At 59.5% G+C, this 13457-nt stretch overlaps 1 protein-coding gene across 1 annotated transcript in view; it reads right to left on the bottom strand.

Annotated features, from left to right (window-relative positions):
- Positions 1-10216: 10216 nt before the first annotated feature.
- FEV (FEV, ETS transcription factor) overlaps positions 10217-13457 on the bottom strand; it is a 4970-nt gene continuing 1729 nt past the window's right edge. The window contains exon 3 of the mRNA XM_026078110.1: positions 10217-10845. Within this exon, the coding sequence (XP_025933895.1) occupies positions 10334-10845 (512 nt within the window). The 3' untranslated portion in view covers positions 10217-10333. The remainder of the gene's footprint in view (positions 10846-13457) is intronic.

Here is a 13457-nt window from a genome sequence, read left to right as displayed (position 1 = left end):
GCCACAGGCGCTGCCTCCGCCGGCGGCGGGGGAACGGGGCTCCTTCACCCCGGGGGTCCCACCGAGGCAGCCGCCCGGCCCGGTCCACCCTCGCCCCTTTGTTCGCGGCCGCCGAGGGGGGCGCCCAGTCCCTTCCCGTCCCCCTCCGGGTGTTGCCCCCCTTCCCCGGAGAGGGGCCCGTGGGGCTCTCCTGGGTGCTGGTGATGTTCCCCCCGCCCCCAAGGGCCGGCACACAGCCCCACTGCCTCTGCCTCACTACGGGGAAAGGTGTCTGTGGCAGGGGAGGCTCAAGGGGCCGGGAGGGCAGGGGGCTGCTGGGTCGGGGTGGGGGGTTCCTCTCCTCTTGCTTTGCTTCACTGGAGAATAAAGAGGTGGCCTGGATGGGCCTGTTGGTGGCTCCCTGGATTTGCTGGGCTGAGGGGTGTGAGAGGGAATTGGGGGGGGTCTGAGTCATGCCCCCCTCCTCCCCCAAGGGACATGGAAGGAAAACCCTCTCTGATAATCAGCCCCCCCAAGTGTAAGTTGGGGTCAGAGGTTTGCTCCCATTTGTTGTGCATGAGGCCAGTCCTAATCCACCCGGGTGCCTCTCATTTGCCCTGTGAGCTCCCCTTGCCTCCTCCATTACAGCTAGAAATGCCTGCTGTCTGTCTGCTGCACTGATCTGAACTGGGATCCCACAACCTGTGTTAGCTTTGGTCTCGTTTCTCCCTGTTTCTGCTCTGCAGGGTCTGGCTGTCTCCTCCAGCAGCAGCAGGCTGCGGGAGCTATGTTGCTAGCCCAGTTACCAGCCCTGTGCTTCAGCAAACCCCAGGGAGTGGGGTGGAGAAGGGGAAGGCTTTGCATTTCTCGTAGCTGGTTGCTATGCTTCTGGCTACTGAGTTTCCTGGGGTTTCTTTAGCAGGATCTGCAGCACATGCTCTCCTGTTGGAGTCTGTGTTCAGTGCTCCTCAGCCCCTCTGAACCAGACAATCAGGCTCCCTTCAGCCAGGAAGAGCTGTGCTGGCTCTGCAGGTCACGAAGGGTAAGCTGGATTCTCTACCTTTGTGTGCATCAGCAGAGCTGCTAATTAGGCCCAATCTGGCTCATTCAGGCAAAGCTGTGCAGCCAGGAAGACAGCACAGATGTCCCTGTGACAGAGTCTGATCTGGCAGGGTGCTGTGCAAGGCTCTTCTGTGTCTAAACCCAGTGCATAAACCCACTCAGGCCTGTGATAACTCCCATTCTCCCTGTCCCTAATGTGCGGTCTTGTTCCTTCCTTGACATTTGTGTGACCTTGTGATAAGCTGGTCTGGAAGCTGGGTGGGCCAAAACCTACTCACTCCCCCCTACATTTGGATGGATCCTTGTGAGGGAAGGCAGCATGTAGCAGTTCTGATTCACCCTGGCTTAAACAGAGGTGGAATTGGACCCTTAAAGCCACCGTAGTGCTGCAGAGGGGCTCTTTGGCTCTTCACTACCGTATTTTGCAGACAGGGAGGCTGAGGTACAGTGAGATGAAGCAACATGCCACAGCCTCACAAGAGGGGACCCCAGTCTGCAGCACTGCAGGGTAACACCCATCCATTGGTGCTAGCTGTCCTCATCCTGAGCCAGGCATGTTTGCAGGCCCCAGTGACTACTATGCCTCATAATGGGGCTTTTCTGCCTTTAGAGTCTCTTTATCAGAGCTAAACATCTGCAAAACTCATGGAGTATTCCCACCCTAAAGACCCCCTGACAGACACTCTCAGGGTCCTTCCAGCCCCAAGGCTCTGCCTTTTAAAATGCTCCCAGCTGCAGAGAGGCTGTGTCCTTTCCCTCCTTCCCTCCTTTCATTGATTAAGAGTGCTAGGCCTCATTGGGGGATTTAGGAAGAGCTAATTGCAGACTGGTAGTTGAAGACAGCCTGGAGTCTCTGGAAATGTCAAGGAATGAGAGACGAGCTCAGATGCTCCCATGCATTTAAATATGCATCACTGGCTCAGCCAGAGGTTTACTGAGGGGAGAGATGTCTGGTTTCCCCTCTCCCAGAGGAACTGTGCAGTTCCTTGGGCAGTTACTAGGATGAGCCGGTGGGGAGCACTGACCCTACCTTGCCTGGGTACCTCCTGCTCCCATGAAGGTAAAGGGGAGGAGGGAGGACAGAGCACAGATGGATGCTGAGGATGGGAGTCCTCAGACATGCTTGTGAGTTTGGTGTTTTCTCCTCTTAAAAGCTGAATGCTTTAACCTGCTAGACCTCATCTCCAGTGTATGATACCACTGGAGTCTGGGCTTATCCCACAGTGCAACCTTGGCAGTCCCAGAAGCTAGCTACAGGGCAGCAGTGGAGGAATGGATAGAGCCCGTCCCCAAACCTGTGAACCTTGCAGCCATGCAGCACTCCCTGAGGAGCGGTGAGGGGCTTAGACTGGGAAGCCCTTTCCTCTCAGCTGCAAGGCCCAGGAGCGTGTGGTCTTCCAGGGATGTTGAAGTTGCATCAGGTTTGGGGGTCAAGGTTGTGTGGCAAGGTCAAATTCACTGCCACAGGGCCTTGATGAAGGTTCCCAGCTCTTTCCTAGTTTGAAATTCCTCTAGCATCAATATCTCTCCCCACTATGCCTTACAGTAGAAGCCCTGTCCACTACACCCCATGTTATACCAAGGTGGGCGCAAACTGTGCAGTTTATAGTGGGCTCAGGCCCTGCTGTCTGTGGGATCCCCCCAGCCCTGCTGCTCTGCTGGCAGTGCAAACGACCGTTGCTCCATGTGCTGTACACGCAGGCCATGGCAGTGGGGCATGGAGCAGCAACGGGTGGCTGCACCAGGCTGGCCTGGCAAGCTGTCCCGCCTCCTGCCGGATAAACAGCAGGAAACCTGTGTTTTTGCTATTAGAAGTTGGCAGCATCCCCCAGAGTGACTTGGAACTACTCTGTGGGGAGAAAACATCTCCAGATTATGTGGGCCCGATGCCCATGTGGATGTACTTATGGCTGGATAAGGACCTGCCTCAGCCCAGCTCTGCACACAGGCCTTTTGCCTCGATTCAGCTGCGGAGGTGATGGACAATGTTCCTCAAGACAGATGGAAGCAGGACGTCTCTTCTTCTGCCTCTGCGTGAGCTGCCTGGATGCTGGCTCTGTCATAGCTTCTGGCTGCTGCTGCTCTGGTGGTTTGGGGGCTATTTGTTCCATCAGGTTTCTGGACCCCTCCCTGCTCCATGGTACATCAGTCACAACTGCAGGTGGGTTGTCTTGGGAGGAGACATAGACAAAGTGACCCAGGGAGACATGAGCAAATGGCAGAGAGCACATGAAGGGCTTTAGGCCAACTGGCTGATGAGGAGTTCATGCCTGGGGAGGAGCAAGAGCGCTGCCACTGTGTCTCAGTTGATGGGGGCCACATCCAGGCTGGGGAGGTAACCTGCACAGAGGCAGGAGGCTTTGAGCTATGATGCACATGCCCCAGGACAGTCCTGTGGCAGGCAAGGGAAAGAGGGAGGTGGGATGGCAGCCAGTTTTGTCCCTGACATAGCCAAAACATGGCCTGTGGCATTGCCTGGATGGTGGGCATGGGACTGAGGAGCACAGGTTTCCTCCGCTCCCCGGGGACAGCGCTGAGCCAGAGAAGCTGGGGAAGGTGGTTAAGGGGAACCAGATGCTTGGGAGCCCTGCTGTGGTGATTAGGCACTTCTGCCCTGGAGCCTTGCAGAAGAGATGGCCTGGACTGGCAGAGGAGAGTGTTACCTCCAGCCCACTGCCAACTGAGGGCTGAGCGTGGGGGCTACTGCATGCTGTACTCCCAGTGCCATCTGTCTCATGGGCCTGTGTCACCCCTGAGGACCGAGCTCCTTGCAGGACAGGCAGACAGTGCTGAGCTGCATCCCAGGGAAGTCTGTGGGAGCCTGTCTCAGGGAGTGCCCCCAGGACCAGGCTGGGGCTGAACTGGGTGCTGCTCCCTCATCAGAAGCTCTGTATTAGTGTTTAATCTGGCATTAGTGCATTAATCCAGTCCTCCCTGCTGCCCAGACCGTGCCCTCAGCAGAGCCCAGCCCAGGGTCTCAGTGCTGCAGCTGGGCAAGAGCAGCACTAAGACACAGCCTCCCCTGACAGCCCTTACCTGGACACCTGAGTCCACACAGAGTCTGGGCTGGTCTCTATCCCCCTTTCTTCTGGACGCTTGCATGGGAGATGCACTGAAACAAGGCTTTGACAGGCTCTTCTGCTGGTGTACTGGGCCCATGAAGAGGCTTTGGGAGCATGGGAGAGGTTCGAGACAGGAATGGCCCAGGCCTCAGCCCTCGATTTAGATCCCATTTCAATGCATGGGTGCTGAACATGGTCTCACACCCCTGGATCTCCACCCCAGAGCGTAGATACCTCCCCCCCCAGGGTCTGTGCCCAGGCTGGGGGGTGATGACAGCAGGTGGCAGCAGGGGCATGGTTTGGGGATCCATCCAGCACAGTCCTGTGTCTGGTGAGGGCAGTGAGCAGGGAAGAAATCAGAAGTGCACAAACTCCTCCCACACACATCCAGGACCTGGGGGAAGAGAGTCCCTGGCAGTTACCCTGGCAGTACAGCCATGGCAGGAAGAGGGACAGAGCTGAAGCCCCGTCTGCAAGGGGCTGGAGGTGGGGGGCACTGGGAGCCAGCTGGCTGAGGGAAGCCCCTCCACCTCCTGGCACAGCAGCTGCCTTTGGCTTGCCTTGCTCTTGGAGATGGACTTGAGTAGCTGTCTCTCTGCCCAGGGGCTTGTGGCCCTGCTCTACCTGCCCTTCTGGATCTGAGCTTCCCCTGGGCTGACAGGGTCAAGGGTGAAAGGAAAGTCAAGCTGTGCTGGATGCATTGGGCACTGAGGAGGAAAGCTGTCCCCCCTTCCTGGCCAGGCAGGGGTGAGGCTGGCCTGCCAGTGCTCTGGGGCTGCTGGGTGCTGGGATGCCGGGGGCTGTGAGACAGAACCTGGTGCATCCACTTCAGGGATCAAGACCACTGGAAGGGAGCAATGGGGGTGAGTGGGACAGGAACCAGAGCAAGGTGATGCTCTGGGAAGGAGTGCATGAGCCCTGCAGCAGTGAGTGCAGACCCCAACTCCCACCTGCTATGGAGAAGGGCAAGAGGTCAGGGCTTGCTGATGCTGTCTCCCCTCAGTCCTGGCAGTCCAGACAGGTACCAGATCTCCAGGGAGCCTCTGGTGTGCCCCAAGCCCCAGTACTTTCGCAAGGGAGAAAGAAGCGTCTTAGAAGCATTGCAGCTGGTTTCCTGGAGGACCTTCACACGGGGGTTCAGAGTCTGGCTGCCTGCACCTGCAGGTCCCCACTGAGCCACACTAAGTCACGAAGCACTTTGCAGGGAGCCAGGCCAAGGAAAGGTGGCATCTGGAGAGAGGATGTGAGTCAGCAGCTTGGGGGTGGGGCGCGAGTAGAAGAGTCAGCGAAGGGAAGATGCGGAGAGGAGAAAATAGGTGGGAGCTAGGAGAGGTGGAGGAGAAGAAGGGGTGGGCAGGGAGACAGCCCTTGGCCCCTCAGGGCAGGCATGACCTGGCTGTGCTGCAAAGGCTCTTCCCAGCACGAGAAATCAGGCTCATGGCAATGTGGCTCTGCAAAAATAAGAGAGGGACTACACCCCCACTCAGATCCCTTGCTACATGGCTGGGAGTCTCTGGGGGAGCTGGAGAGGTCCCTCTGCCATCCTGTCAGGGGACTGAGGCGAGGACTGGGTCCAATCCTGCCCCTCTTTCCAGCTAAACAAAGGGAAAGAGAAGCCAGACAGAAAGATTTTTTTTTTTTTTTTTTAAGTAGGAAAAAAACCCTTCTGCCTTTAATCACAAAGCAGCACAAAAAGCTCCCAGGCCACGTGCTCTGCTTCCTGGCTCTTCCCAGCTCAGCGCAGGCTGAGGCTTTTTGGGACTGCGTTTCCCACCCCATCTCACCATTTACAGGGCACCCGGCAGCTGGGGGGGCATTCTGGCTTGCAGCAGAGCAGGGTCCTGCAGGTCATTGCAGCCCCCCAAGACCATGAGGTCCTCTCCACCTCACTGTCTGTTTCCAGGGAGCATGTTCCCCTCAGCTGCCAGAAGGCAGCTTCACAGGGTCTCCTTTTAGCCCTGGATCCACTAGCCTCACACAGCCCTGACGGGGGGGAGGACCAGAGGTGCTGGGAGCTTGCTAGTCGTGTGCAGCCAGGGATCAGGCTGGGTACATCTGACTGGTCCCAGCACAGGACCCCACTGTCTCGAGACCAGCCATCCCTGTCCCCTCTGCAGAGACAAGGCTAGGCAGGGACACATGCAGCCCCTGGGAGAGGAGTCCTGTGGGGGGACAGGGTAGCCTTTCTGTCATGGCCATGCTGCAGAGAGAGTGGGGGAGGTTCAGGGAGGGCACAGCAGGTTTGTGGGGTCTCCTGAGATGGCTGTACCCTTGGCCTTAGGGGTCGGTTTGGGCTGCACCAGTTCCTGCTTCTGCAGTGCATAGGTGCAAAGTGGAGCAGGGCTGCCCAGGCGGCAGGGAGGTCTGGAGCCTGCGGGTGCTCTAAGCCCCGGCACCCACTGCCAGCCACCTGGGGTGTGCTCCCGCATCAGCAGCCCAACCTTGCACCCTGCTGCTGGTTGCCAGGGCTGGGCACTCCCCCATCAGCTGCCAAGGCTGTGCACGCACCCCCGTAGCCCCCCCCGGGCTGGGCACCCCTCCCGCCAGCTGCCCTCCCCATGCACCCCCTGGCAGCTCCCTGGGCCGAGCACCCCCCAGTCAGTTGCCGGGACTGTGCTCCCCTGCGCAGCCGGAGCAGTGCCGGGCTCAGCAGCCCTGCTCACCCATTGGCAGGATTTTGCTGCAGTCTGCTCGGAGCTGGTGGTTTTGGTGGCTGAAGGGAGCAGCGCTGCTAGGGGGCTGGGTCAGCCTGGGGCTGTGGGATGAGGGGGCTGTGCTGGGGGGTGATGCTCTGCTCCCCCCCCACAATGCTGCCAGGAGGCTGCTGCCCCTGGGGATGGAAGCATCCCGAGTTGCCATGGTGACACCAGCTGCAACCTTGGGCAGGTGAGAGCATCACCGCAGTCCTGCATGGGCATCCCCTGCCTGGTGTCCCCCAGGCCATGGGGGAGCACAGGGCTGACCCCCTGATTTGGGGTGCCACTCTGGGGACAGCGTGGGGGGATTGTGCCAGGACATGTCAGAGGGGAGCTAAACCCTGAGCTGCAGCCTGTTGCATCCTGCCACAGGGGAATGGGGTGCATGTGGTGGTCCTCCCTCTCCTGAGAAGGTAACTGCCCCCCGGCACGTCCAGGTCTCTGAGCCAACAGGGATCTGGGCTTACAGGGCTGGGGGATGAGTGGGAGCCAGACTCACCTGAGATTTCCCGGTGCAAGCACTGGCAGAGGGATGGGAGGCACAGGATTGGGGGGGGGAGGCCCTACTAGTGACCCATATCTCTTAATCTGTGTCCTGCCCTGCGTCATGCCATTACCTAAGCCCTGAAGCAGGCTCTGCCAGCAGGGATACAGCCCCCTGCCCTGGCTCTGTGGGGCCCCAATCCTGCTGTGTCCAACCCTCCCTTTGCCCTTGCAAGGCCAGGCACAGGGGGTCTCCAGCCTGAGCGGTGCCTGCTTCTGGCACAGGGGTAACCAGTCCTCCTCTCTTCCTTCCCCTCCTGCAGTCTGTGGGGGCCAGGCTGTGCAAGGTGCAGGGCCCCTGGAGGAAGGGAGACCTTCCCACCTGCAGCCTCGGTCTCCCCCTCCCAGTGCACCAGCAGGATCTGCCTCAGTGCCCCTCCTGCCCTGCAGCCTGAGCCCTCCCTGGAAAAGGCATCGACATCAGCTCCCCCTCCCTTAAGCCGATTAGGGCAGCAAGAACATGGCCGAGCAGATGCTGCCGGGGCCATGAAAGCGACTGGATCACAGAGGGATGTGGAAGGGGCAGCATGGAGCCACCACCCCAGGTCCCATGGCTGCTCTGATCTGGGGGGCAGAGAGAGGAGCTGGGGGCTGCCCACCCTCTCCCTGGTCTGCATAATTGTATGCCACCCCCCTACACACCCTATCTCATCCCTGGCCTAGGTCTAGCCCCCAGCCCTGGCACCTGGGCCCCAGATGGGAATGGGATGGGGAGCACTGCCCCAAGGACAGAGCAGGCACAAGACATCCCCAGGCACAGCCCCTGTGCCCAGAGGCCTGCGTGCTGCAGCCTGCTTGGCGGACACTGTGCGCATGTGGCCACGCTGCTGCACCACCAGCCCCAAGGTGCCAAGGGACCCAGGCTGCACCGTGCGCATGGAAACACGTTCTGGCCTTGCACTAGTGTCCAGCACCAAAGGAGCCAGGCTGAGCCCCAGGACAGCTTTGAGAAGGTATGCAGGACTCCTTGGCCCCCAGATTGGCCCTTTCCCTCTCGCTGGGGCAGCAAGCAACCTCAGTGGCCCTGCAGGTTCTGCTTTTACTCCACTACACAGCAGAGCCTGGCTCTTTGTCCCAGACCCTGCCTGCCCAGTTGACTGCGAGCTGGGCTGCCCCCCCTGCACGCCCTCAGGCTTGGTGGCCATGCCTGGGGCCAGAGGACACCTTGTGGCCTGCCCTGAGACCACACCAGGGACTGCTGGCACTAGCTGGGCATGCTCCTGGAGCTGGAGGAGGGGTGAATGTCTCACTGGAGCCTGGCTGCTGCAAGCACCCCTGCTCCCCCCATGGCCCCATGCCTGCCTGCTGTGCCCAGGGCAGAGCTGCTGATGGTCCGGGCCTCCCTACTCTAAGCACAGAGCAGCTCAGGAGGCCACTCGCTGCCAGATCAGGCCATGGTGGTCCCAGTGCATTGCCCTAAGCTAGCTGTGCAGTGCTGTGGGGGTCAAAAGAGATCTGGCGCCTGCTCGTAGGATTGATCCTAAATTCCCCTGGACACTGGCAGGGTGGTGGATGTCTTGTCAGTCCAGCTGTGTCTCCTCTTTTCTTCCAGCTGCTCTAGCCCCTTACCAGCTGTGAGACAGGGTGCACAGATGCTCTGAACGGGTGGGAGCTGTTTCCCAGGTGCCCAAGGGGTTCCCAGCTCTGCAGGGAAAAAGATGGTGTGCAGGACAAGGCAGAAGAGCAATATTCTCCCCACCCCAGGCCTGCAGGTGCTCTGGCTCAGGGTAGCAGTAGGTTGCTGGGTTGTTCCACCTCCTCTCTCCACCCGCTATGGACACAAGCAGACATAGGTTGCAGCACCTCTCCATTTTATTGAAGATAAATCACTCCCCCCAGCCTGCGCAGAGCCCAGCATGACCAGCTCTTCTGCCACTGAGCCACTTTTGGCCACTGGGCCAAAGTCCTACGCTGGAGGATGGGGGCGCTTCCATGGATCCAGGGCGAGAGACCCAGGCCTGCGCCTCAGTGCCTGGGGCACACAGCCTGGTATTGGCCTCTCTCCTGTTCCACTTCCCCCCCGGTCTTGCACCTGGGGAGTTCCCCATCCTTGGAGGATCTCCCACCAAACCCTGCATGCAAGCGGCTAAATCCACAATAAAACAAGCATTAACTTTATCTGGAACAGAACAGCAGGGCGAGGGCTCACATGCAGGATGTCTGGGACCGCCCTGATCTGCAGCATGGGCCTCATGCACTTGGAAGAGGGCAGAGTAGCAGCTGCTGGGCTCTGCTCCCTCCAGGCTTTGCCCTAGACATCAGTGCCCTCACACCTGTCCCAGCACCTCTGCCCCAGAGCACACCCACCCCGGGCAGCAGTTAGCTGGTGCAGAGGACCTGCTCTCCAGACCAGAGGCTTCTCCCATGGTCTAGGGGAGGAGATGGAGCAGGAGGTGTAGGAGGGGTGGCAGCCTACGGGAGGAAAGGAAGGGCTTGGAGACAAGGGTGAGGGACCACAGAGCTGCAAGGAGGATCCCCTCCTGTCTTTGCACAGTGGGACTGTCACCCACGGATAAAGCTGTCATGATGCTCCAGCTCCTGACTCCTGTGGGTTCAGACAGCCATGAGGGTCTCTATGGGGAGACAGGAAGGCAGGCACAGGCTGAGAGCAGAGCTAAGCATGAATGGGGTTTATGGGGTGAGGGGGATGTTGCAAAAGAAAGGGGAGGATCTGGGTCCCTGCTGGGGGAAGGTCTATGTTTTTTCCTTTCATTCATGCCCCGTTTTGAGGTGTCTTGCCCACTCCCAGGGTCATGGATCCCTCCTCACCCTTGATTTAGATGCCTTTTGCCCTATGACCACCTTCATAGGAGAATAAGCCCAGCTACCCTGCAACCACCCAACTCCTTTCACGCCACTCTTCAAATCGAAGAGGGGGCAGCTGAGAGCAGGGCATGATCCCACCCCCCCATCCCCTCCCAGTGAGCCCCCCAGCCTGGCACAGCCCCACGTCACCAGGGACAGGGAGGTCCGCTTGGCGCAGCTGTGCCTCTAATGGTAATGGTTGTTCATGTTGTTGAGATGGGAGGCTGCCATGGCACTGAAGGGGGCAGAGGGCTGGAGGCTGTGCCCAGGGTAGAGGGATGGGCTGGAGCCAGGCCAGTAGGAGAAGCCGGCCGGCGTGACCCCAGATGTCATCAGGTTGAGTTTGGAGATGCCCGAGAAGGGCAGCGGGGCCAGGTTGCCCTGGAATTTGTAGAGGGTGTGATCAGGGGCGGCTGGCTGGCACACCTGCGCCAGCCCGTGGAAGTCGAACTTGTAGGCATAGCGCTTGCCGTGGACCTTGGTCATGATGTTCTTGTCGTAGTAGTAGCGTAGGGCCCGGCTCAGCTTGTCGTAATTCATGTTGGGCTTGCTCTTCCGCTCACCCCAGCGGCGTGCCACCTCGTCAGGATCGATCAGCTTGAATTCTCCATTCGTGCCTTCCCATGCGATGCAGTTCAGGTTGGCCCGGTCCGAGAGCAGCTCCAGCAAGAACTGCCACAGCTGGATCTGCCCGCTGCCTGCAAGGCCATGCCCCGGAGAGGTTAAAACTCCCTGCCAGGGCACGGGGAGTGGGGCAGGGTACACCCCAATTCCCCCCCCCACACACTATGTTGCCCTCTCCTGGCCCCAGCTCTCAGATGCCCCTCATTGCCTCTTACACTCTAGAGGCAGAAGATGTTAGTGAGGCTGTGTCTCTTTTGCAACACCCCTACTCCATAAGTAAGAGAAGGAGAGGAAAGCAGAGCTGGGCCCCTTGGACAAGGGTAGGAGAGCCCACAGGCGAAAGCAGGTTGCAGTGGTGCCTTCCCTAGGGACTTGATCCATACTCCACATGTCCCTCCTGCCCTCATTCACACTGCGCTGAAGCCAAACACTGCTCACTTGCTTTGGTAAGAAGCTCTGGCCTGGTTGTTTGATCTGTAGCCCCAAGAAGGAGGTATCATGGCAGCACCTGGATCCACCCCATCACCCACATTCCTCACTGCCACCTGTGCTTGAAGCTGGGCCAGTGTCCCTAGAGAGCCCCTGCCCATCTCCAGGGATACCATGGCCAGCAGGGATCTCTCCACAGCGAGCTGATGGCTGGGACAATGCTGCTCTCACCTGGACTCCTGGCAGGCCCAGGGCAGATGCAGGGAAAGAGACACCAGGGCACTGAGCACTTGGCAGGACCTACTGTGGGTTTGAATCGGGCACCAATGTTCCCCATTTCCATTGGAAAACTGTCCTCTCTGAGCCATCCATGGCCATTTCACCTGCCAATTGGACTGAGCAGCGCCCGTGGTAGGCACCCAAGGTGCTGTGTGTTGGACTGGAGGTGGCCACACACAGGAGCTTAGCACACCTGGATATGCCCATGGTGAGGTACAGGTAAAGGGTCCACCAAGTCTGGCCAGAAGTCACAGAAGAAAAAGGTCCCTGGGCCCTAGGGTGACTATCAGTCCCATGTCTGTGATTCCCCACCCTGCAGAGCAGCCCTGTGCTTACCCTGGCAGAGCCAGACACCCCCAACTAGACCTCCACATTCTCCCATGGGAGCACCCTGGCATGGGTGCACCCACTGCACATCACTTGCTCCCAGCCCCAGCCTTTGCAGCACAGGGACTTCCTGTGACAAACTGTCTTTGCATTTCATCCTCCTCCCTGCTTTCTTCTGCAGCTGTTCTGTCTAATGGTGCTTGGGGTCCCATGTAGGTATTTAGCATCCACTGCGGCAGACAGTTCCACAGCTCAGCTGTGTTTTGCTGGAAGAAATGCCTGCTCCTGCTTGTTTTGCACCTGCCTTTTTCATTTGACGCCCCCCCCCCCCCCCCCCCCCCCGTTCTTGTCTTGGAAGAATCAGTGAATTACCACACACCTTTGCTCTCCGCAGTGCCCTTCTCTGCCCCTGTCTCCAATTTTACTGTGTTCCTTTAGGGATGTAGGGGAAGAGGGACTAGTGCGGCACTCAAGACACAGTGCACCCATTTAGTCACTCAGATCAGTGACCCAAATTCCCACACAGAGGCGTGAGCTGGTCTTAAAAACTCTAGGAGTTACCAGTTGGCCTGTAACTCATAGCCACTTGCTTTCGCTTCTCTCCCTCTACTGCAGCTGAGGAGCTGTCACCTCCAAACCAGCCACAGCCAGGCTGTTGGCAAGGTAAGGACCCCAGCTCAGTACCCAGGCAGGTCCTATTCCACCATCTTATACAACTGCTGCTTTGTTGGCCCTATCTTCACTGTCTGGGTGGGGGCCACAAGTGCCCCCATCCTTGGACTGGGGTGGGGGGGGGATCTCCCATCTTTATGGCATATTCACAGCCCTCATCCCACCTCCACACATGCAGCCTCCACCCTGGATTTCTGCAGGAGACTGAAGCATGCTATCCCCCCATCAAGTGCGAAGTGTGCTACCCTCCACAGGCAAGGAGGGCACAGAGGGCTGGGCAGGGGGCAGCTGCCTGATGGGGCACTGAGGCTCAATCCTGCCTGCTGCAGGGTGCTATGCTACAGGTCTCTGCAGCTCCCCAAGGAAAGCTCCAGTGATCAGGAAAGCCCCTTCTTATGCAGCACAGTGCATAGAGTACAGCCAAGACAAGGTCCATGATGCAGAGGCACAAGGGCCCTTCCAGTCCCAGCTTTGCCCATAACCCCGGCACTCCCCTTTTCCTGCTCGGAGCAGCCCCTGGCCCCATCTCCTTGCCATATAGGCAAGCTGCATGGCCCAAGCCCCATGGTGCTGGCCCCACACTGCGCTCCCCAGCAAGCTCCAGGCTGCTCCATGGCCAGCCCTCGGCACATCCCCCTGGATCCCTGGATGGCTTTCCCCGGACCGACGGCTGCTAGTTCCTGATGGATCCATTGTCTCCGAGCCGACCTGTGCCCCTGCCCGAGCTGCATCCCTGCACCGGGAGCTCCCTCCCGAGGGGCATCTCGCCCCCTTCCTTCCCCTCTCCGGGGCACCCAGCCCGGATTGCCCCCCCTCAGCTCCCGGGCTGGCTGGCAGCTCCCTCCCCGTCGGATCTGCTCGGGGCGCGGCTCGCTGGTGCCCTGCCGGGGCTCGCTGGGGGACCCGGGCTGGGACTCCGCGCCCATCCCGCAGCCGCCCGCCCCGCCGGGGCCGCTCCCCGGCCCGGGAGGGAGGAGCG

Source organism: Apteryx rowi, unplaced genomic scaffold (genome assembly GCF_003343035.1).
Source record: "Apteryx rowi isolate R43461 unplaced genomic scaffold, aptRow1 scaffold_47, whole genome shotgun sequence".
NCBI classification, from domain to species: domain Eukaryota; kingdom Metazoa; phylum Chordata; class Aves; order Apterygiformes; family Apterygidae; genus Apteryx; species Apteryx rowi.
This window is presented reverse-complemented; position numbering and strand designations above follow the sequence as displayed.